This window comes from Carassius carassius, chromosome 41, assembly GCF_963082965.1.
Source record: "Carassius carassius chromosome 41, fCarCar2.1, whole genome shotgun sequence".
Classification (NCBI taxonomy): Eukaryota; Metazoa; Chordata; class Actinopteri; order Cypriniformes; family Cyprinidae; genus Carassius; species Carassius carassius.
This window is the reverse complement of record NC_081795.1, coordinates 8805564-8831148: the sequence shown is the minus strand read 5'-3', so window position 1 is coordinate 8831148 and position 25585 is coordinate 8805564. Positions and strand designations below refer to the sequence as shown.

Here is a 25585-nt window from a genome sequence, read left to right as displayed (position 1 = left end):
TCCTCAATGTCACATGATTCTTCAGAAATCATTCTAATATGCTGATTTGCTGCTCAAGAAACGTTTATTATTATCAGTGTAGAAAACAGTAACTTAATATTTTTGTTGAAACTGTAATATATCTTTTCAGGATTATAAATAGATAAATAAAAGGTTCAAAAGAACAGATTCATTTGAAATATAATTTTTTTTGTAATATAATAGTCGTCTTTACCATCCCTTTTGATCCATTTAATGTATCTTTAAAGTACTAATTTAAAAAAAGTCACTGAACCCAAACATTTGAAATGTAGTGTAACTACACTGTATATATCATAGACTACCAAATAACATTAATGAACTACTGTGAGATTCATTAGTTAGAAATGCATAAACTCTTTTTGAATGTGGTCACTAAGGTTGGTCTGTGTTTGTGTGTGCATGTGATCACAGGTGGAGAATGAGCGGGATGCGGAGCTACAACCCAGAGCAGATCATGCTGAGTGCAGCCGTCAGGAGATCCAGCAGAGATGTCAACATCATGAAGGAGAAGCTCATCTTCTCTGGTAAGAGCCACCAAACCACATCCTGCTGGTGTTTGTTATAAGGCATGATGAAACACGATGTGTAAGCTTATTACGCTGTGCTACGAAATAATTGATTGGTCAATCAAATATTTGTATAATAATCACTAAATTACATATTTAACCCTTGTCCATGGCAAAATAATCTTCATGTCTCATATATTACTCCACCATGTCTCTCTTTTCATACCAAGAAGTTAGAAAAGCTCATTAGTGCCATATTTTGACTCAAAACTAAAGGACTTCAGTATCTATTTAAAAAGAAATAGTTAACCCAGAAATTAAAATGTGCTGAAAATGTACTCACCCCTCAGGCCAGTGAAGATGTTAGATGAGTTATTTTTTTTTTTATCAGAACAGATTTGGAGAAATGTAGCATTACAGTACATCACTTGCTCTCCAGTGGATCCTTTGCAGTAAATGGGTGCCGTCAGAAACCCAATTCTAGTCCATCAATTGTGAACTGAAAGAAGCGATATCATGGATAGAGGACATGCAGCTTTTCACTTCAAAAGATTTTAATTGATGGACTGAAGTTGTGTGGATTATTGTGGTGTTTTTATCAGCTGTTTGAACTCTCATTCTGACGGCACCCATTCACTGCAGAGGATCCACTGGTGAACAGGTGGTGTGTTTATTTGATAAGTAGCTGTCTAATAAGTTGAATAATGTACAGCCATCAATCATTATCACAAAATAATAATGTTTCTTCAGAGCAACAGAAGATCCCTCTGTCAGGGGTTATTTTGTGATTAACGTCCAGGTGACTCTACAAGGGTTGCATGCAATGTGTTTTTGGATTAATATTGTGTGTGCATGTGTCCCAACAGTGTTTGCATGCCTCTGTGTGTGTGTTTGCCCTGTCTCTAAGGTCAGCCACAGTAGCTGTCCACCTCCTGGGTTTGAGTCTGTGTCACTGCATCCCTTCATCCCATTCCATCTCATTCCCTCTCCCTCCTGTATCTCACTGTCTGCCACCATCCTGTCTCTTCCTGCATCCATTCATCCATCAATCCATACTCTGCTGACATCCCACAGCTTGAATGGTAGCTCATGCAAGGCTGTAGCATCAATGGCCAGGGAAACTGTAGCCTGCATATGGTGAGTACGAGGGGGATGATAACTATTTCACATCAGAATCATACCTATGATGCCCAATAAAACACTGTTGAGGCTGGCAGCTCACTAGGGTTTGGAACAGAGCAGCTGTATCTCAAGTATGATTGAAGATCCTTGGTTTGCAGTTGTCATAGTGGAGGTCTTGTAAACTTTTTGGGTGTTAAGCATAATTTGCATTGCCTCTTTTCATCTTATTCCACAGAGGTGAGCAACGGAGTCTCCAGCGATGATACTTATACGGAAAATGGATTTAACTACTACACCAATTAAGACATTGCTCATTGACTCATGGAACGAAAAATCACATCACATCCTGATCAAGATTGTGGTGTCTCCCCTCAACTACTGACTCAACTCTTAGCCTACTGTTTATGATGGACCCGTGTGTAGAAAATTTAATTTTTTCTTCCGCTATTAAATTGCTTGTTTTAAATTCTGGACATTAAAGAGAAGTAGGAAGTGCGGTTCATCTTGACTATTACCAAATCTGTGGCCTCTCCCCCTACGTAACGCTTGAGGATCCTGGAATGCCTGTTACTTGCTTCGTATTGAAAGCATGCCTGTGATAAAATAGTGGATTTCATCTGTTGGTTTTTGGGGATTTTATTTTTTATAATCTTCCATAGCCAGCCAATGTGGAGTATAACCTAATATGCCAGATTTTTTTTTTTTTTTTTACATTTCTAGATCTTGATTTGGTGTGATATTCACAGTCTAATGATGCCTTCTGTTCAAATGGTTGTGAAGAATATTTTTAAAAATAAACAGGTGTTTACAGAGTGCCTGCCTTTAGCCTTCAAGCTATATTTATTGTATTTAATATACCACCTATTTAGCATGTGGTTCAGTTGTTATTTTGGGAGGAAATCACCCAGCCTTATTTTCTTGGTCCGTATGATGCCAGATTAAATTGAAAATGTAGGCTCATGTTCGGCATAAATATCTGTGGTTTAAGAACAACAACAACAACAAAAAAATCCCCATTAGGTTGAAATGATGCATTACAGAAACCAAAACGTAAAGATCCTTGAACGAGGGTCTGTTCAAAATTTAGACTGGATTGTGTTGTTGAACACTGTTTATAAATGAAGTTGGCTTAGAGTTTTGATGCCGTGAAATGTAACTTGTCTTATAATAAAAAAAAAAAATGTGTTTGACTATCGTTCAGTGATTTTAATTTCATTTTTTCAACTGTTATTTTGTCATTTTAGTCACACCCCTTTGGATAAACAGCTTTTAATGTATTAAATATTTTGTTCAGGACTTCCTTTTCCAGAGATGTCCTGACCCTTTACCTAATATTGTAGATGTGAGATGTGACATTGTTTACAGTGGCTTGTGCTGTCACACAGAAGACAAGGATGAACAATTATGCTGTTTGATGTTTTTATTTTGTATTTGTGTTTCAGTGGTCAGTCATTAAAAACACACAGTTTTAACAAGGTTTGATTTTCTTCGCACAGTAGCAAAAGTTAAAAGGACTGTAATGACACAAACCAGGTTCTGTGCATGATTAACAAATGCAAAGGTACAGGTCTGTACAAAAATAGATTTATATGAATTCAATATTTTTCAGTTACAGGAAAGTTTTGAATATGATTCGCACTGATAAACTGTTTTCCTTTTTGACTTTGTGCAATGTTCTGAACTCCTCTTCTGTATGTAAAGTGCATTAAACTGTTAAAATGTTCACACTCTGCATAATGTATTTTCACTTCTAATATTGTAAACAAAACAGGCCAACACAAAAAGCAAGTTTAATATCTTTTTTTGGTCTGTGTGTTTAAGTTTACTTTTTTATATGCAGAAAATGCTAAATTAAACACGAAATATATATACATATAAATTATCTTTTATATATATTCACATTTTTATAAGTGCTTCAGTTTAAAGATTTTATTTAACTTAATACCACACTGGTCATGCTGGTACTGTACAGTACATTTTAAATGATTTATATTTAACAGTCTGCAGGTGGTATTATAATTTAATAATACTTAATTCTATTAGGAAAAAAACACTCAAAGACAAGTCTTTAAAAAATAAAGTCAAAATCATACTATGCTTAGTCTGCGGTATACATTTAACTGTTGAAATGATTTACAAGTCACAAGCAAAACTTGAGTAGACAGAAAACAGCTAGCTGAAATCAACTAGACTTAATAGCTAAATAAATAAATAGCTGAGACTGGAATGATCATTCAGTTATATACAAACAGCTGCTTCCCTGAATACAACATTGAACCTGGCAAAACAAGTTGTCAAAGACTTATTGCACAGTTAGTACCAGTTAGGCACAAAGATGGCAATTTTTATAACAAAGAACTAAAATAGTCTGCATCTATTCTGAAGATCAATGTATAAATTGTAATTTGGACCAACCAGACCAGACATTGGTACAAATGCTCAAGTAACCACTGTGTTTGGCCCAATATCAAGAATTCACTTCAAAGCTAATGCATATAAGGTAGCAAAAACATAAAACACACATTGTTTAACCGTTTTTTTTTTTTTTTGGTACATTGCAGTCACGTGACAAATGTCCAAGTAACAGTTCTTCAACCAAGTCTCTCAAGCAATCAGCTGAAGTTGGTTTTGCGAAGATGTCTGTTTGGAATCTCAATTGCGCTGACCTGGAGAGGCCAAGAGCCTCCCATGATGCCTGCCTGAATGGCCACCCCGGTCACCACGGCCAGGTCAGGGTCCACGGAGGTATTCGGTTTCTTCCCAAAGTACTGACTGATGAGCTGTCTTATGCGGGGGATTCTTGTAGACCCTCCGACCAGGACAATTTCATCCACTTCCTCTTTCTCTAGATGGCCCTCTATGAGGACAGTTTCAATGGGTGCCAGAATCTTCTGGAAGAGATCTGCATTCAGCTCCTCAAAGAGTTCCCGTGTCAGCTTCTCCTGAAACAGGACTTTTTCCTCCTGTGCTCCATTCGCTCCCGTTGTCTGCAGATGAATAGGAACTCTGAGATGAACATGAGGCTCCTGGGTGAGGTTGAGCTTGGCGGCTTCCACGGCCTGTCGGAGAAGGTGGATGTCTTCTTTAAGAGTGGGAGGCACGCCGTACTGCTGCCGCACTCGCTCGATGGTGTACTGCAGCAAACGCTGGGTGAAGTCCTGCCCTCCTAGCTTATTATTACCTGTGGAGATGAAGAAGACCATGTGTTAATCTCGTGCTGAAACAGGATGAGGGTTGTGCACCTGATGTGACACCATTTCCATTTTTTTAGTGTGTTCGCTAAATGTCAAGAGGTTTCGGTGAGATTGCAATACCCCAAACCTTAAACCTAAATACCCTTTGAGGTCACACCACAGAGCCTGGGGAAAGAATTGTATGTGTATTAAAATACAAAAAGGTCATAACCAGGGTCCCTACATTTTCTAAAAAATGAATTTCAATGATTTTTTAATGTTTTTGTGATGACTGGACAAAGATTTGTAAAAAAAAAAAAAATTCCAATCAAAAAACTAGAAAAACTTAAACTATAATGAAATTACCATGATATTTGTATTTAAATATTAATTTATTATGATAACTTAAATCGGTATGATATTTAATGGACAATGTAATATATAATTATTATAGTAATACTATTAATTTAATACAAAATAATATATAAATTAACCGTTTTATATATTAAAGGTGCATTCAGTGTGGAGAGACATTTTAATGATGTACACCTACATAGGGAAATTTTATTTGTATTATTATGTATGATGTAGGATGCTTCCTTCAATGTATTTCACCATGATGAAATGACGTGACCCACACTGTTTCACCCAAAGCATTAACACCCAAAATTAGACAACTGAACATGTGCTTTACCAGCAAAGACCACGGGAGAATTGGTACGTGTACTACTGAAGAAGAAGAAAATGACAAGACAGAAAGACAGAGAAAAATAAAAAAATAAACAAATGAGAGTGAACTTCGGTACAGCACACAGATAGAACGATTTGAAGACTCTCTTTTTTGTTTGACAGGAGGGAATTCATTATTGTGATTAAAAGCAAAACGCTTTATATAAGTATGTAAATTCTTGAAAGAAAATGCTAATTCAGTGTATGACAGGAGGTGGCGCTTGTGGCAAAGCAGAAATAGCACTTATAAACACCAATGTATTCGGCATTATACAGAAGTATGACAAAAAGAAAATGCCATCGAAACCTTTCTAAAGACAGGAAAAGACTGCACAAATTAAGTGAATGGCCTATATGAGTTTGCACGTATGAGTATTCATAAGGAATGTACAAGTGTAGTATCGTGCAAAAATTATTAAGACTGTCACACTGGAATTAAAACAAAAGGCTAAAAATAATTAAAGCGATATTATAAAATCTTAACATTTCGTAAATGGATTTCAGCTGAATTCTATATGAATGTGTCATTTAAAATAAACCGCTTGCTAACCATATACAATTCTACATTGTTTCATCTTACACCCATTATTTCTTCTTCCTCTTTGCTTTAATAAACAAACTTGCAATATTAAGGAAAAATAAAGATCAGGATGTGTCTCAAATATGTAAATAACAAAGCAGCCCTGCCCATTAATATCCACACAAATATAGCTACCATAGTAAAATCTCTGCTAGTTGACACATTCATAATGCCATATCACCCAGCTCACCTGCCATTGCTCTGGTGAGGAACATGCCACCCTGCTTATTTAGAAGTGACACATCTAGTGTTCCTCCTCCAAGATCCACCACCAGCACATTAAACACTTCTGCTTTATGCAGTCCATAAGCCATTGCCGCCGCCGTGGGCTCGTTGATCACCCGCAGGACGTCCAGGCCTGATGAAGAAGACATGCACAGTGATTGATCAGTTAACTATTACAGATTTTAACCAGAACATTATCAGCTTTTACAAGGATATTTGTATTGATTTCTATGAAAGCCCATTTCCACAACGAAATCAAAAATAAAAACAGGTCAGAATAGCAATATACAAACTCAGAATTCTGACTTATTTCTTACAATTCTGAGTTTATATCTCGTTTATTACCTTTTTTATTTTTTGTTTGAGTGCCTTCCATAAATTCCAATAGCAAGACATAACCAAGCTTTGTGTGCAATAAAAAAAGTCAATAGTACAGAGATCGCACAGAAGGTACTTTCAAACCAAGCAGCTTTCTGTTGGTCAATGCAGTGAATGTGTGTGTTAAGTTTCCTAACTGGATTCCTAATGAAATGACTGGCTTTTGCGATTAATGTACACCTTAGTGAACTGACCAGCTAGGTTAGCAGCTCTTATTGTGTAGTTTCTTTGCCTCTCATCAAACTCTGCAGGCACTGATATGACGGCTTTATCAATAGGTATTCCCAGTTGCTTCTCTGCCATCTTTTTCATTTTCAGGAGGAGACGGGATCCGATGAATTCAGGAGTAACTGTGAAAGTGCTATTTGTAGAGACTAAAAATTCTGCACTCCCATTGTTGAATATCACCTAAAACAGTAAAGAGATGTTATAGAGACACAGCAAGCAATGCACAAGCAATTAAAGAATGTAAAATATGAAATGTGTACCTTAAACGGGTATCGTGCGCTCTCTTTCTCTAAAGTCTCTTGGTCAAAAATCTTCCCTATAAATCTCTTAGTGTCGTAGATTGTGTTTTGAGGATTTATGTCAGACAGTTCCTGACCCTCATGTCCAGAAAACACACCGGTGGGGGTGAAGGACACCACACTCGGAATGCTTTTGCGACCTTTGTCATCTTCAATAATCTCAATCTCGCCTGTGCCAGGCTGAAACACTCCCACGGAGCAGAAAGTGGTCCCAAGATCCAACCCAATGACCCTGGGCTTCGGAGGGGGCAAGTACTGCTGTCCCAGATACCCTGCCAGGAACAAAGCCAGGATGACAGAACCTGTATGGAAGCAAAAATATGGTGTAATCAGGAAATGTTTCCGTCGTTATATAACATATTGAACTTAATGGTTACCATATATGTTGTTTGTGTATTTCAAAGGATACAATGGTATATTGTCCAAAAATGTAGTATATAGAAAAATACAACAAGGCACATTTAGACCATATTCCTGGAGCACTGATGCACAAACATGCTGTTAAGTAGCTAACGTAACTAGGTTTTGAGACAGCCGCTGTAACATCTGTAGTATAAAGAACGGACGCCAGCTGTGTCTATATGTGGCGTATAAAATCAGCTGATGTTCGAGGCTGACTGTTTTGTCTAACGCTGGACATTATTACTATATATCTGTCTGATATAGTTATTTATGTACAGTCAGTTATTTGGGACTTTCATGCCAGATGCGTCAGTTCTACTATAGCTAACGGCTACATGAATGGCTATTCTGGTAAATTTGACAAACAACTTCCCGAGTACATTAGTTTAATTTAACACTCACCCATTATGGACATTTCTCCGGCCATGGTTCCAACCCAAAATGTTGTGGATAACAGTATATGAGCTGTTCATTCAATATCTGCGCCGACTGAGCGAACATACACGTCGACCTAATACGCTCTATTGGGCTGATGGGGGTTGTAGTTCTTTTCATCAGTTGCATGGTTAAAAATGTAAGTGGAACTACTTCTGTTAACTACATTTCCCAGATGCACAACTTCCTGTTACACACACACACACACACACACACACACACACACACACACACACACACACACACACACACAAACACACACACAAACACACACAAACACACACACACACACACAACTAAAAAAAAAATATATATACACACACACACACACACACACACACATACTTACATACATACATACATACATACACTGTGTGTGTGTGTGTGTGTGTGTGTGTGTGTGTGTGTGTGTGTATTTAGGTATTTTTTAGTTTTGAAACCGGAGAAATTCAGCATTGTAAGTGCGCAAGACAGTATGCATTGTTTAATACTTAATAATAATAATAATAATTAATAATGAATAATAATAATAATATATTTGAAATGCAATATCAAAGGTAAGTTGTAATTTTTTTTCCTTTTTTTGCAACAAACCTGCATTTATCAATTATGTAGTAGTATTAATTAATATTAGTCAAGTTAAAAATATTTCTTCCCAGTCTTTCATCATATGCATCTGTTCTGAGTTTTTTTTTTCTCAAGCAAAGTCAAATAAATAAATGTGGTCACAAACATGTGTATGCATGTATGTATATATATATATATATATATACATGAAATATTTTTTTTCTCTTTTTTTTTTAACTGACAAACTGAGGTGCCTATTTTTTATTTTCCAAAAATAAACATATTTAGGTGGAATCAAGATTATATCAGTAAATATTAGTCATTACCAATATATATTAGCATATTATTCAGAGAGGGGAGTCGTGTATGGAAAAGTTCTTTGAAACGAAACCTCCTCATCACTCATCACACGTGACTAGTCATCTGGAACGTCATCCCACCGAACAACCACCCAAACCAAATACTTATTTTAAGAAACAAATGGAAAGTTACAAGTATGAATTTTAGCAGCAGTAGCAATGTGTTCAAACAGCAAAATGAGAGAAAAAAAGAAAGCTGCAGAATAAATAATTTATGTTTAATAACATTATATACAATTCAGTAATGATAGACATTTGTCACTCAAACACAAGTATGTTACCATGAGAGTCCACATAACATCTACAATAACACAAACAGGTCACTTCAACACAAAGCTGAACAAAGAATGTGTAAATACAAAACACAAGTACATTTAAATGAAAGACGAACACACATTGTGACAAAAGAAAACATTTACAGTGTTGTAACTATGTCTGTTTGTAGCTTTAACATAAAATTATATCGGGAGAGAGATTAGATAAGTCTCAGCTGTCTGGACACTCTGCAGGAATAAAACAACCCGAGTCTCTGGGGCAGTCATTATCTTCGTCTTCCTCCTCATCAACCTTCATCTCTCCCTCCTCGTCTTCTGTAAGTAAAGCAAAGAAAGGTTAAATCTCTCATGCAAATTCCTGCTTGTTAATTTCATCTCTGCCGAACAAATCAGGTTTGCGTTTGTGCAAAAACCCTAATGAAATGAATGTTAATTAAATGACAATATGTCTTTCTGGTTATAATCCCACACTCATATCAGCCAAGCCACCCAGCCATGAGCCACCTGCTCACACAGAGAGCCCACATCCAAACACCAATTAATCCTGACCTGCATTTACAGGAAAAGGCTGTTCCTGACTGCACAGAGCATTATAGATTCTATTAAAACAGATAAGGTTGTGACTTTCAGTAATACTGGGCTCGCAGTCTAACTCTAGTATTTCAAAAAGGCAGAATTTCATCCGAACACAAAAATAGACGATGCAAATATAGCAGTATCTATGTCCTTCCTGAGGCTTGCTGACATAATGTTTCCTGAGATGGACACAGAGAAAACCAAAATATAGTTTTGCCCACAGCTGTCCATCTAACTGCTTGTATTGATACTCACTGCTTGTGACATAGAGGCAGTCTGATGCAGCAAGCAACCTGCGTCTGTGCTCTGGATTGGTCACATTCAGCTCAATCAAATGGCTCTCTTTCAGATGTTTGAGATCATCTACTGTCTGGTAGCCATTGATGAGTAATGAAGATGCATATTCCTGTGACAAAACAGATTTCAAACATTAAAATGTGCAATACAGCTATAAACTATCTAGTGAAAGACAAATTTATGGACATTTTTTAATGGAAATCTTAGGAAAATTATATTGCACTTATATGTCACATATGAATCATACCGTATATGTCCACTAGTGTGGATGTGAGTGGGCGTTTTTAATTCATTTTCTAGTGTTTATTTATTTATTTACTATTTATATACTATTATAGCATTCTTTTTTTTAATTTACAGTAATTTTTTCTATTCATTTTAGATTTGTTATAAGTACGTGTTTGTCATTTTAATAAAAAAACTAACATTTATATTGTTATATTTATATCATTTTAATACTTTAACTTAAAATTCTATATTTCAGTTAGTTTGCAAGGCAACATTTTTCATCTAGTATTTATATTTAATTTTATTTCAGCTTTTTCTTTCAGTTACAGATTTTTTTTAATGGTTTTATTTTAGTTAACATTTAAAACTCTGGTTGGAACCAGTCAGTGTGAGGTTAAGGTATTGACTTTAAAACTTGGCGATAGTTTTCTGACATATTTTGCAGCATTACTCAGGTGGGCGTGAAGGATAAGTGATGTTTCTATGTGTGCACACATGTGTGTGCTGTCTGGTTATACCTCTAAATGAAGTCTCTCTAATAACTCCAGGAGTGTATTTGGTCGTGGCTTCTTGCATACTTTCACCGGTCTTATTTTTGGAGCCTCCTCTTCTTCTTCCTTTTCTTTCTCAGGCAGAACATCCACATAAATAAACTTGAAATTTCCCACTTTATTATTAAGCATTCCTGTCCATATGCCCATAGGTGGTTTACTTATGATGTTGATGATGTCTCCCAACTAAAAAATAAAATAAAATCACCAACATCATTAACTCACTGTTGCCAGTTAATGTTTCCACTTTAAAAGTGCGATGATTAAGTAAACTGAATGCAAGCTTGAATAAAAACAACACAAAATTTTATTTCACCTTCAGTTTGAGGGAGTCTGTATCATATGGACTGGGGAGAAAGTCTGTATGTACTTTGGCTCGCCCGCAGAACTGCCCCGTGTAGGGCACTTCCTCCTCCAGTTTCAGGCTGTTTCTGTTACTGGATACATCTGAATTGCTAGCCACACCACCTGAGCCAATAAATAGAAACAAAAAGTGTATATTAACAATCTCAAAACAACACTTCCCACTTCAGCCGCATGTGTGTAGATACTTACTGGATGAGCTCTGTCCACTGTAGAGGCTTTCTAATGAGTTGCTGGTGTGGTCTGAGCTCTTCTCTGCTGGAGACCCTTTCTCCGTTTCTCCCTCAATGTCATCACCCTGCACCAATCAAAATATCAGTCTGGATATTCATATAAACTATTCTACAGATTAAGGGATCGGGAGAACTGTCACTGTAGCAGTACTCTTTTTTTTTTAAGAATACACATTTCAGGTACTTGTATGTACCATTTACCTTTTGTACAGCTTTACACTTTTTTTTGTAAGAGATTACATTTTAACATATATAAATTTTAGTTAACTGAGATGAAAACCAGCTATATATTGATACAGACTTTTAAACATTGATGATATCATACAGTAATTAATATAAATTAATATAATAATTAATTCATATTGGATCTGAATATATATAATTTTTGTTTTATATAATAATAATAATAATAATAAAACATTTCAGGATAGTGACAACTGACAAAGGGAGTAATACAGCCCCCTAATATTTACATGCATAGGCCAATTTAATATTTCTTTAAATGTGCCAACCAAGCCCCAATCTCTTTGTACTGTCTGATGAACTGCTGTTATTTTGGGTAATAAAGAACTGAGTTGCCTAATCAGTGTCAGTAATCAGATGAGGAACTTGCAAAGTGACTCACCATGTCCTCAGAGAAGGATTTGACATGCTTCTTGGCCATCCTTTTACGCATAGTCATCGAGATGGCTTTCATCTTTTTTCCCAGACTTCCCGCTTTCTCACCATTTTCTGCTGTTGACTCACCCTCCGCCTGTTTTATACAGCCGAAAACACATGAAATTATTTGTTATTCCTTTTACAAAAAAAAAAAAAAAAAACTCCATCCAGTGGTCAGTTAGACAATTTATAATTTAAATAGGCTGCTTGTCTTTCATTTAAATACACAGTGAAAAGGAAGGAATGGCACAGTGAAAAGTTGAGGAAACTTTGTATCATATTGGCACATAAACTCTCTTATTCATGCAAATTCTTCTTACCTCAGGTGCTTCATTTTCCTCAAGTTTGGAAGGGGAGTGTTGATTTCTGAATGTGTCAAATCTTCCAAAACTGGTGGATCTCTGTTTCAGGGGAATAAAACCAAACACATTCATAATTGATATAATAACATTAAAGCACATGCTACATGTACATGTATATTACGTTGCATTAAACAAAAATTGTCAAGTTAGAAAGCACTTCACTTGATGTGTAATCGTTTTAGTGTTTTCAATTTGATAAAAAAACACTGAATGATTCATAATCTGCTGAAAACCTGTCAGCGCTTTCACAGGAAAATGCAAATAATTATCTAAATCCACGTAATCTCAATCAAATAGCAAACTGTGGTATCATTAGAGCCATTCTCATACATTTGACCTTGACAAAGCTGTACTTATTCAGTAATGCTGTGTGGTGCCAAGCTGTTTTCTTTATTACACTGTTTTTAGAAATGTCAATTTTTCTTGGTGTGTTTTCAATAACACCTTTAAATTATTACCTGAAATATTAAGATACATTAATAAATCCTACCTTGGGTTTAAGACTTTTTGGTTTGTCTGATGCATTTGAAGCAGCCCTTTGAAGCATCGCCTTAACGTGTGCGTACAAAAGTCTAATCTGAAACTAGCGGTTTTACCTCTCAGCTCCACAAGTGAAAAAATGCAATGCTTCAGCAGAACAACCGATTACAAGAACTTCCTTGAATCACACAGGATGTGAGCCAATGCGCATTCTGTCTATTATCAAGACATCAGTTCTATAGGGGAAAAACTTCAAATGCTTGAGTTTGCATTTTGTGGTTCACCACTTCACAGTCATTTCGAGTAACACACATTCAGTAAGTGGGACTTTGTGGCACAGAATTTCCATAGAGGTGCTTTTTACATAATCGAAGCCTCCTTGCATCATATTGGTTTGGTTTCATGAAGGCCCTCAGCTTGTGGAATAAATGCAAGAATTCATATAACTTCAATGACTGTCATGTTCATAATTTCACATTATAGGAAAAACTATAAATATAAATGAATCAAAATTCCTTTGGCTTCTGCCCAAATTGCAAAATCTGGTCTTTGTATAGGGGAAGTAACTCCACTGCACGCAAGGAAGTGGACCCATGCTTTTGAAACACTTCCTGTTTACTTTCACAACACTCAGTTAGGAATTTTTTGCAAAACTGCACAACAACGAGTTTTATTTGAAATCTATCTTATGTATTTGCATATGAAAGCTTATTGGTCATTGGCTCTTTATATGTAAAGAATTAAAATCTTAACTTTAAAGGGAAATGATCATAATTTTTGCAATTATGTTTTGCATCGCTAGAGGCACAAAAATTAAACACTTCTGATTTCATTGAAGAAAGACTTACTTAAAAATGCGGGATTGCTGTAAGAGGCATGAACTGACCAATAGTGTTCGGGGAAACCTTACAGACAGTTGCAGCCTAATCCAGCTGTGAGCAGTCGGCCATAACAAAATCCAAATCCAGGATTACAGCATTATAATCTATTTCTTCAAGCACTACAAGCCATTGAAAACAAACAGCACTTCCTAACCTTTTTATAAGAGCTTCACTTTATCTGAGAGTGATACGGTGTAGTTGTTCACCCATACTCAGTGCTAGAAGATGATACATACGAGAAACCAGGAAACAGGAAAAGATGATCAATTTACATTGTCTTTATATACCTTCAGAAAACACTAGAGGTCATCATCCTGAAGCGTGAGAAAATATCACTGGTTGGCATGACAGGATGATCTTCAAGAGTCTTATATAATAACATGCATTCAGTGCTTGATAGGAGGTTAACATCTTGAGTTTATAGCGCATGAATTACGAAGCTTGGATAGTTTGTGTATTTACTATATATAGAAATTTCATTTTTACAAGCACTTTGCACACAATAATGTGAAATAATTAGGGTTTCCTGAGCACCAAATCAGCATAGAATGATTTCTGAAGACTCATGTGACACTGAAGACTGAGTAACGACCGAAAACGCTGACCCCAAATTTTGAGTGATAGTATATATAAAAAATGACTTACATTGGAGGCACAGAAATCTACACTGGTGCTGGAACACAACACTCCTTTAGGCAAGGAATCTTTCTTTGTGTGTTGAACATTGATTTTATCTCCTTGACCTTGGATTCTGGATGTAGCGCAGTCACAGATGTGCTCTTGATATTCATTGCAGAGAGGTAGACAGTTGTTGTAGGCTGGTATCCAGTTTAAGGCTGTTTCATTGGGGTTACTCCAGCGATGTCTGGCTTGTGCTGTCTCTGTGACCCTTGACCCCATAGCATTCTCTCGATTATCTGACTGTGGCCCAGTGTCACACATCATTCCTTTGGCACCACTGATGTGGGCTTTGAAAGATGCAGAAAAACAAAACAACACAAAACAAAACAAAACAAAACAAAACAAAAAAATTCATATTAGAATCATCTGTCAATGATGTTCACACACAACTTTTAATAATAATAATAATAATAATAAAAAAGTGACTTTTTGCATCAAGTTTAATAGGTTTATATACCTGTTGTCTCTTGTGTTGGAGTTCCTCTTTTACTGCTTTTCCTCCCTACTTTTTTCATCCTTGTCCCTCTTAGATGTGTCATTTCTGCAATTACTGTTTCAGGCTGTAAACAGACAAAATAATTAAATGTCATTAAATTTTACTTTTAAATAAACCAACATAACTCTATTGCTAGACACAAATGGCATATTTTACGACCTGGACAGGAATCTCTTGCTGTATGTCTCTTGAAATGATCTTTCTGTCTGCCATTGTCTGGCTTTCAGCCCTTCTTATATCTCTCACCATATCTGAAATTTAAGCACATTTAATCAAATTATTAGCAACCTTAGCACAAAAAAGCTACATTTTCACTATATAAAACATTTGCTTTTTTATTTAAGTTTTTTATTGTATTAACACAAGACTTCAGCACATAAAACAAGACATTTCAGAATCTCTGGTAAGAAAAACAAAAAGCGTAAACCAAAGCGGAGCTCAGAATAGAACATTCCGTATGAGAAAACTTATGTGGTTTTGCACCTCATTTCCTGTTTTGCTGCTTCACGTTTTTTGATGAGGGGAAAGACCGTGTGGCAGATGATTTTACTCTCCTTAGTCAAGGAAATGTGGTACATCTATACAGACAGGTTCAGCAACATTATTACCTGAATGGTAATGAATGTGCACCACCATTTGAAATTCAGATTAGAGTAAGCGTTTAATCTTTCCATTATCTATTAAAAATAACAGTGATTAAAATATTCCACTGTGAGACACCAATGTGTCCCTGAGCAAGAAACTTAACCCCTAGTTGCTCCAGAGGTGTGTGAACTTTGACATATTTTTTTTTTTGCTCGCATAAAATTCAAGGCATTAATGTTTGCCTAAAAAACCACCACTGGCTCTGCACCCATTTACCTAAATTTGTTACTTCAGACTTATGTGCCCTCTAGAAGCTTGCGTTCTGCAAGTGAACGTCGCTTGATTGTGCCATCCCAAAGAAGCACAAAGTCACTTTTACGGACTTTTAAATTAAATGTTCCCTCCTGGTGGAATGACCTGCCCAACTCATTGAACCTCTAACTTTAGCACTCACTATTCTAATTCTATTCTTAAAAAAAAAATCTAACTACCTTTCTAATCTTTTTGTATTCTATTTTCTTTTCATTTATTATGCAATTGTATGTGTGTGTGTATGTGTAAAGATCTCTTAACAGCTTGCTCTATTCTTTTTTTATTCTATCTGTTTTCTTTTTATTTATTATATTATTTAAAATCCCATGCTACGTGTACTGTGTTAACCTAACTGAGACTTGTTATAGCACTTATATATCATTGCTCTTTTTGTTGTTTTTGATTGCTTCCACTGTCCTCATTTGTAAGTCGCTTTGGATAAAAGCGTCTGCTAAATGAATAAATGTAATGTAAATGTACATATTATATTATAAAGCAATTGTAAGTCGCTTTGGATAAAAGCGTCAGCTAAATGTAAATATTTGAATATCATTTGAATATTCTTTACAAAAAGCACCAAAATAAACTACATTTAACATTAATTAGATTCTTACATTACAAATAAAACCAGATGACTTTGTTAGAATGTAAATAACAAATGAGTAGTTATGTCTAGGTCCTGTGGTGTGACATGCTATACGCTATCCAAAACCAATTCTTTTATAAATATTATGCAACATTTACAAAGCTAAAATAATAAGAACTGAGAGATTACATGGAATATCTGTGCTTTTAAAACTTGATATCGGTATCACACCACAGGGCCATTTAAAAGGTAAACGGATGTTTAAAATTGGCGTGAAAAAAAATAGTGGCCAATTATAAGACCTAAAATATTCACTTCTCCCCTATACATTTTAATCTTAAATCTCAAAAGTTGATTTAAAAAGTCCACGTCAGCTACCCCATTACATTGTCAGTGAAAGTCCTCCACAGTTCTAAGAGGCTGAAGTCTAGTGCCCTATTTACTATTAAAACCCTGCTGTTTCTTAATTAATACCACACAGGACTAGCAAGTGTTTTACCTTCATTCTGATTGTTCCCCAGAAGGACTAAATCTTCCTCCATTTTGGCAATGGGCCAGAGAGAATTAGTGCAGACAGTATTATCTGCAGGAGGGAAATCAAAACCATTAGCTCTTTGTTCATTTAAGGTCCACTAATGTTCCATGATTTTACTTTTTCACTCTGTGAAATCCCGTTTGAAGGCAAGAAAATGTAGAAAATCTGGTTTGTCCTTTCATTCATGTTCATACTGATCTGATAAACACTTTATGAACCTTTCTTTTTCATTATCCATTTGATGGTTGACTGTCAGTCAAGCAAGTTGCTTTATGTGCATTAAAGCATAACAAAGGTGTACCCTTGTAGCTTAGTCATGTGATGCAGAAGGAAGAAGTTTAGGAAAATGTTTAAAATATCTCTCAAAATATCACATACCTAAAGCTTCATTTTCAGAAACAGATTTTGGTAGTGAACTGAAAGAAGATGCAAGAAGACATTTAAAGAAAGTACACATATTCACAGAGAGTCATGTTGTATTATCCATCAGTATGAAAGCCTAAAGAGCTCTTTCACTTTTGCTTAGACTGGAAGTTCAACTTTTTTCTCTTTGCTCTCTAAAAACAAAGACTGAACTCACCTTTGTTTCTTTTTTCTAGTGTTGTCTGAGTTGGTTTGTGAAATTTCCTGTATATAAATACAGTATGAGGCAGTTTTTATCTAGAAATATTAACATGCAAAGTCATACATTATCCTATATAATTATTTGAAATATGAATGTGAAATTATATGCATGCCTGGCATGTTCTCAAGATTTCGCAAGCCTTTCATTTCAGGTTTCTGTGTCATAGACAGGCCTCAAATAGACCTTAATATATTTCCATATGGTTGCAGCACAATCTATTAGCAGCACCATTCATTTAATAGAAGCTCATCATGTCCACAGCAGTGTTATAATGTGTGTCCAGATGGCCGATACTTTTCCCATGACAGTGCAGTATATGCATTCAACATTCAAGCAGTAATTCCTATAGTTACCATGGAGATGGAACGCCCCGTGCTTCTCCATTTGGTGGCGTGATCTGAGAGAACAGCTGGGCTGCAGGACCTGTTCGGGATGGTGTACACCTGAGCCTCACAGGATTCCTGCACGGCCTCATACAGGCTGTCCATAGAGCCCTCCTACAAAACAACATCTTGTCGGTCACAACCTGTGCTGCTCATAAAGAGTATAACACACTAAAAATCATATTTTATTATAAGGGTCTTCAATCCCTTGGTGGATAGAGAGTCAGAAATTGTTATAAACAGGGTAATTATAGTTAACTAAAACTAAATACATAAAAGGATTTATGTTAGAAATAAAATAAACTGTAAATAAAAAAACTAAAAGCACTTAATCTTATAAAAACTAATAAAAAACAAACAAACAAACAAAAAATTCTACAACTTTAAAATGAAAATGAAAGCAGAAAATATAAGATCACTTAAACTTATTTAGTTTCAGATAGCTGTCAAGGCGACATTTCTCATTATTATTTAGTTTATCTTAATGTACTTAACTTAAATTTAAAAAAAAATTAAAATTAAAATTAAAATTAAAATTAAAATTATTAATAATTTATAATTTTTTTATAATTAATAATTATAATTTTTTTTAAAAAAAAAGCAACAAAATGATTAAAACTTTAACATTAAAATTAAAACAGAAAATATAAAAATGAAAACATTCAAAATATGAATACAAACTGAAATGGCATCTCAAATCAAAAATAACCCTGGTTATAAAATGCCTTGGATAAAATTGTTGCATTTTAAACCTGGCCTATATTATACACAACATATAGTATTAAACTAATGTAAGTATTATAAGTAAATAATGTTCATTTTGTTCACATTAAAATTATCATTGTTTATATACAGTCATACGCAAGTGCATTTTAATTTTACTATCATATTTATCATGGATGTTACAGTAAAACATTTAGCTGAATTTAAGCTTTAGCTTTGGTTGAAACTTAGTTTATATTGTATATTTATCTAAAGCAAATTATTTTTTTTAACAGAAATTATTTTGAGATTAATGCAGTACAACCACCGATCCTCTAGTGGATACCCGTTTAAGACCCTGATTTATTACAGTGTTTATAGTGCATTTGAGTGCAAATAACCAGAAGCAATAGTTTGCTTACAGAAGATCAGACCAGAGTCAATTCAGTGAAGCGAGACCACCATTAATTAAAAATTTGCACAAAACAGCAAAACATCATTTAAAGGGATAATGATTTACCTTTTTTATTATTTTATACCATTTTCTAAGGTCCACTTAGAATGTTATCAACATTTGTACATTAAAAAACATCATAATTTAGAAATAATAGGCTATTTTCTGTCCTGTTTTGACCCCCCTCATCGGAACGCTCTGTTTGAATAAGCGTATTGTAGACTCTGAAGTAAATGCCCACTGCTATGATTGGCTTACAATTGTGTATGTTTGAAAGCCTGCTGTACATCCTATATACAGTAGATGGACGTTGCTGTGATTTAGGTTAAGTTCTGTCATGACAACTCTTGGAGGGATTGGCACGGTAATGTACATGACAATGTTAATGTGTTTAGTCTTGGCAGACTAGATCTGCTACGCTGCTGCTGTGGCAGAGCAAGTACCGAGACTTGCTACTGCCAATACATCCACAACATGCTGCTGTGAGAATGTAAGAAAAATTTGTACTGCAAATATAACATACATGAAATAACCCCCATATAGCATACATGAATCACCTCATAGCAGATCTATACAGGTGGAGCTGGGGAAGGTGGAGGGTTTCTGATGCCAGCTGCAACTGCTACGGTAAGCCCTAGTCATATATTTGAATGCTGAGTAGCGAGCTCATTGGCTACCGATACAGGAGAGAACCAATCATTTGTGCAATGTGAAAATTATGTCATTAGGTCAGATGGCGTTAGACCTATCGGACTGCGCCATCTAGAGTTTCATGCCAGAACATTGTATTTACTCACACTTTGGGATCCAATATACAGTAGCACTGCATCGTGTTTAGTTTAAATCTTTCTGAAAATCCTGCATCAAACTGTGCCTTATTTGTAAACAAATCCATGGTAAAATGAAGTGAACAAAGGACCAAGTTCTTACTGATGTGGTCTGGAACTTTATCATTTGATTTCTGTGTAGACATGAGTTCCTCTCTCTCGTTATTTACCTACTACAAAAAAATCCCTTTAAGGGTATTCTCTGGTCTTTGTTACTACATGCGTGAATCAGTAGGCGGGGCTAAACAGGCAGTGATGTAGTAGCAGGCATTGATCTTCTTCTGCGGTGGCAGTGCTTAGCCACACTATTATGTCATAAAGTGGCACATTCCACAATCTGTCTTTTCGGCAGACTGTCTTCAATATAAGATATTTTCAGACAAACAAGACAGTTTTGAGTTCTAAAACTTATAGTGTTGCGTTTTTATAGTACAATGACCTCTTTTATGTCAAAAGATTAAGGAAATATAGATTTCTTAGTTCATGACCTGTTTAAATATTGTGACGCTAAGATAAAAGAATATATATCTTTAATGCAAGGGCTACAAAAGTAAGCCATAATAAACATATTGACATGGCTTCTTAACTAACAGAAAGCAAAAGACCCTCCTTGAGCAGCTAAAGCATGGTTCCTGATCTTCATGCACTATCACATGTTGCTTTCACATCCTCCAGCAGGTCACGTTCTACAAACTATAAACCACAGAGCAGAAAATGTGAATCACATCTTACCAGAGAGAAGCAGAAGAGATTCATTTGGAAAGAATGGTTTCTTTCCAGTGCCCACAGCACAGGATGAACAATAGGACGAGTCAGAGGCGGACAGAGATCAGAGTGCTTAGTGTTCCAGGCTGCCTATGCTCCACAGATTAATACTGAATGGCATCCTTCCTCTAATCCAATAGATGTGGAGGACCATTACCACTCCAGACAGCCCCTCAATCTACTGCTGAGCTCGTTTGCACTATGACAAAGTTGTACAACAGCTATTTGTGTAATTTACTGTAAACGCCAGTCATCGGTGTAAAATAAAAATATGGTACATAGGCATGTAAAAGTTCACAAAAAAAAAAAAAAAAAATTAATAACATTATTTTTTGGATGCTGCACTTACATACTCCAGACAACTTAAGCTAAAGTAAAAATACACTTTTGAGTGTGTGTGTGTGTGTGTGTGTGTGTCTTTTTTCTTTTATAATAGTTTTAGTATATAATATTTTTGAAAAGTATTTTATTTAGCCATATTTTCTCTAAAAAATAACTTTCATTCTGAAAACAAACAAGTTATATAGGAAGTGAACACCTGCAGCCTCTATACAAGTAACTCATTTCATGCTGGTGACATAGAAATATACATAAATATGGTAGTGAGTAATATATTATTAACCAAGCACCATGTTCTGACCCCATCCACAGGGAAAAGGAAATGAAGGTGGCATTAAAGCACAGCCCTTAGGAGAATTCATCATTTAAGTACCTTCAAAAAGCTTGACTGCACTGTAAAACACATTGGGTAACCTAAAAATGTACATTTCATGTGGAACCAACCGAACTAACTTTAGCTCAAAAATTATATTTAATATGACCGAATCATCCTCTATACAAAAGGTTACACCATCATTAGAATTGTGAAGCTCAGGTCACACAGAAATTTCCCCTTAAGTGCAGTTCACTTTTTACATTCTATAACTTTGAGGAATGTGGATTGACATTTTCTAATAAGAACTTTATTCACTTGTGTAAAGTTTTTTGCTTCCATTCTCAGCTAGAGGAAATCTGCCCAGCTGAGGATGTGCTGCCTTGGCATATGACACTACCTTCTAGCACAGTGAGTGTTTCTTAGCCAAAGTGCATGTGATGTCTTGTCAACAGTCCTTAAGTCACTTACATCTGGAATAAAATAGGTCAAGGAGATTGTGGTGCAAAATATAGCATTTCAGACCTCAGGACAGGAGAATCTGGTTAAAGAACATCTAAACTGGTGCAGAAAATGGGTCAATATGAAATCAAAGTGTTCATGGTTTCTCTCTGACTGTGCAAGCAGATGAATGTGGAGGTCATCAGACATTTGATTTGGGTTTACCCAATTATGCAATCTTTTTGTTTCCTTTATTTTGCAGTAAAAAGAGCAGTTTGAGGTGATGGCTGGTCTGGCAGTAGCATGACTAATGCACTCAAATTATCAACGTGCTCTCGTAAATTAGCATATTTACAAATGCATATTTTAAGGTAATTCAAGTAGAAGATTCCATTTTAAAGTCAACCAAAAAATCACAATGAACCCTATTGAATTTCTTAATGCACAAAATTCAAGTGCAATCCATTGGGGGTGTTATTCCGAGAAATTAACTTTCCTGTTTTGATAACATTTATTGCAAAATAGGTATTTAGGTATCATTTTAACAATTTAAAAACTAAAATGGGTTGTAAACTGGAAATCACTTTGATCCTGGCCATTCCAAGTTGACAAAGCCTTTTTCTACAGCTTAAGTTCAGTTAAAGTTCAATCCATCACTGTTACAGTATGTGTCCTGTTCCTATCTTTTCTTTCTCTTTCTTTACAAATCTTTGAAATCTCACACTTCCTTAATCAGCGAAAGAGCTCGGATTCTCAGAAATGACGGCTTATTCACTTGCTTATTTCTTGGAACTTGTAAATTGACAAAAATGCCATGTCAGTTTCACACGCTGAGGCCTCTAGCTCTTAATCATTTGCTGTTCATTAGAGAACATGACAAGATAAATTGCTGTCCCAGTTGCTGTGTGAAAGAAGGTGCGCGGGTTCCCATCTGGTTATTTTTAAGGAAGAAAATCCTCAATCTCTTTAATAACAAACCCTGCAGTCATGGAAACCGATATAAAGACAGGATGATTAATTCATGCCTGACCCATATTTCCTTGTTATTAAAATTCAGATTACTAGAAGGAGTCCAAACTGTTTGTGTACACGTAAGGTATTTTTTAAATATTGTGTATATATGCATTTATATGGAAGATTGCAATGTTCAGTTCAAAAATTATAATAATAATTAGTATTATTATGCTTATTATAATGAGCCAACAGTTAGCTGTGCAAAATGTAAAGTTACTTTTTTCATAATTTCTAGACTGAACGATAAACTTATTGACTAAGACTTGTGAATTGTTGATAAAGTGTACAGAGCTTCAACTCTAAAGGAGTTAAAAAAGCAAGTAATTATGTTTTAAATCACCTTTAATCAACAATTGAAATGCATTTTTTATTTATTTAGTTTTTTTTTTTTTTTTTTGCATTTCATGAAAGATATTAATGCCTGGACTGCATGTTTGGCTTCTCATCTGTTAAAAGCAGCAGTTAATCCATACACGTATGGCATCATAACATCCCTCGAATGACCTACATTCCTTTGATACTGAACACACACATACACAGAGCAGATTTTATTCAGTTCATAAATCATGCAGAGCTGAGACAGAAACCACGATTATTAGACATTCCTTTAAGTAGTGCTATGCAAAGCAAACCATGTTGAATCAGATCGAAAAAAGGCATTAGAAAAATTATATACCTAGAGTAACCGAGTGATATTTCTCCTATTACACTATTACAATGAACATGAGTGACTGACTCAAGGACAGTCGATCAGCAGGACTGGTGACGTCGAGAGATCAGTCACACAGATCAGAAGTGCAGCAGTAGATGTTCACTCCTGGAACACAGAACTCCTCACATGTCCGGCTGAACACAGTGGCTACGGTTTAGAGCATAACAAGAAAACAGCTCAATATCCTACCTAAACTTGTAGAAAACAGATCTCTAATGAAGAAACAACATTTTCCTTCACCTTCAGAGGGGTGATAAATATGAAGATGTAACTAAGGTTATTATCATTAACAAAAACTAAAAATGAAACCATACAATTTTTTATTACTTGAAATAAAATAAACTTCAACTAAAAAGAAATAAAATATAAAAAAAAAACTTATTTAAGCTAGTTGACAAGGCAACATTTTTTATTTTTTTTCGTTAAGTATTAAGCATTAAAATAACTACAACTAAATATAATAAAAACTAAAACTTACTAAAAACTAAACATAATCAAATATAATAATAAAAATGACAAAAACACAAACAATTACAAAAAAATGTAACAAATTAAAAATAAAAATAAAAATCTATTTCAAAATATTAAAAAAAGGTAGTATATCAAAGATGGTAAAATCACATTGAATGTTAATGACTTGAAAATTGAGTAAATTAATTATTTTAATATTGATTGCTTACCTGTTGAAACAGTTTTGCAGAAATTGCTTGAGGCTGGACATTCGGTTGGGGTCTTGCAGTCCCCGTCCACACAGGTGTAGCAGGTCAGCGAGTGCACTAATGGGAAAAGAAATATTAGACAGAAATATAGCAATGGCAAAAGTATCTGCACTCTATCAGAGCAGTTTGGAAAACTTTTAACTACATTCCAAAGCATATTATTGACAATTTACTCCACTACATTTCATAAAAAAATATTAATTCCTCATTGTTTTAAAGTGATGAAATCATGATAGCAATGTGTAATTCATGAACAAACCATTTGTTTGAGTCTATTCTTTAAAATGAATCAGTTGAATCATTTCACAAATTGCATTACAGTGATTAATTTGTGAATTTGTATGATTCAGTTAGCTCTATCCCTTAGATCACTGTTTATTTAAATAGATATTTTCAATAACAAGATAAAAGCTAGAGAGAGAGAGAGAATTTTTTTTTTTTATCTTACCTGAGGCACTGCAGAGAAGCACCACAATAAGAGCACACACTAGCGTCTTCATGATGGAAGCTGGTCTGGCCATGCAGAGGAACACGTTTCTTTATATACCTCGGTAACACCTTTTACAACAAATACATTCTTCCTAAAGCATAACAGTAATGCTGTATGACAGGTTTCATGTAACCAGATATGTCAGCTTAGCCCCTGGACAAGGAAGTAATTTTATTTTTTCAGTAATTCTCTGGTTATCTTATTGTCTGTCCTTAGCTTAGCAATGTCTTTTCTTAATCTTTTAACTTATTTACCCATAGTTTCAGATTTCTCTAATTCTGATAAATTCACTGTTTTTTTTTTTTTTTTTTAAGATTGAGATGATTATCTATTTTCCAGCAGTAGCAGATTCTACCACAATGCATTACATTCTTTATAAGAAACCATTAAAGTACACATTTCCCAAATATCACAAGGTTTGTACTTCTATTCTATAACGTAGTTCTTTAATAATTGAAACTATAAACCACACTATTCTGTGAGATAAGCATCTAAAGTGCAGAGCTCTTAAATTCATATTCCTCCTGCATTACTAAGCCTGTCAGGTACGATAGAAAACATCCAATTAATCTGCACAACAACAATCCTCTGGTGTTCCACTGGGACCTGTACTTGGACCACTTCTCATTCTATACTAAATCACTCAGTTATTTCATAACCTCTCATGGCCTCTTAC

General features: G+C 35.1%; 4 protein-coding genes across 12 annotated transcripts in view; 1 reads left to right on the top strand and 3 right to left on the bottom strand.

Annotated features, from left to right (window-relative positions):
• The window catches only part of LOC132123569 (glycerophosphodiester phosphodiesterase domain-containing protein 5-like), a 44439-nt gene extending 41977 nt beyond the window's left edge, over positions 1-2462 (top strand). For 4 of the 6 annotated variants that reach the window (XM_059534284.1, XM_059534281.1, XM_059534283.1 and 1 more), the window contains 2 exons: positions 433-545; positions 1885-2462. In XM_059534284.1, the coding sequence (XP_059390267.1) occupies positions 433-545; positions 1885-1952 (181 nt within the window). In that variant the 3' untranslated portion in view covers positions 1953-2462. Of the gene's footprint in view, positions 1-432; positions 546-1434; positions 1665-1884 lie in introns of all 6 variants that reach the window. The other 2 variants (XR_009426539.1, XR_009426538.1) reach the window with 1 other exon arrangement.
• Positions 2463-3112: 650 nt separating this feature from the next.
• On the bottom strand, positions 3113-8195 carry LOC132123577 (heat shock 70 kDa protein 13-like). Its single transcript, XM_059534309.1, has 5 exons — positions 8066-8195; positions 7223-7563; positions 6929-7142; positions 6322-6489; positions 3113-4830 (listed from the first exon to the last, which is right to left on the bottom strand). Exons 1-5 carry the CDS (start codon positions 8088-8090, stop codon positions 4262-4264), a joined length of 1317 nt encoding a protein of 438 aa, XP_059390292.1. The 5' UTR covers positions 8091-8195; the 3' UTR covers positions 3113-4261.
• Positions 8196-9221: 1026 nt separating this feature from the next.
• Positions 9222-20887, bottom strand: LOC132123568 (SAM domain-containing protein SAMSN-1-like). Of its 4 annotated transcripts, none has more exons than XM_059534277.1 (15): positions 20849-20887; positions 18104-18247; positions 17706-17752; positions 17504-17541; positions 17090-17173; positions 15267-15358; positions 15069-15171; positions 14576-14898; positions 12528-12608; positions 12173-12301; positions 11507-11612; positions 11268-11425; positions 10919-11137; positions 10131-10281; positions 9222-9614 (listed from the first exon to the last, which is right to left on the bottom strand). In XM_059534277.1, the coding sequence occupies exons 1-15, from the start codon at positions 20870-20872 to the stop codon at positions 9511-9513; spliced, it is 1803 nt and encodes a 600-aa protein (XP_059390260.1). In that variant the 5' UTR covers positions 20873-20887; the 3' UTR covers positions 9222-9510. The 4 variants fall into 4 exon arrangements, with proteins under 4 accessions (XP_059390260.1, XP_059390261.1, XP_059390262.1 ...); XM_059534278.1 differs by having other exon boundaries at positions 11268-11419; XM_059534279.1 differs by lacking the exons at positions 17504-17541; positions 20849-20887.
• A 2637-nt stretch (positions 20888-23524) lies between these two features.
• LOC132123230 (lymphocyte antigen 6D-like) lies at positions 23525-24984 on the bottom strand. Its single transcript, XM_059533803.1, has 3 exons — positions 24868-24984; positions 24381-24476; positions 23525-23847 (listed from the first exon to the last, which is right to left on the bottom strand). The coding sequence occupies exons 1-3, from the start codon at positions 24938-24940 to the stop codon at positions 23765-23767; spliced, it is 252 nt and encodes an 83-aa protein (XP_059389786.1). The 5' UTR covers positions 24941-24984; the 3' UTR covers positions 23525-23764.
• Between the last annotated feature and the right edge of the window lie 601 nt (positions 24985-25585).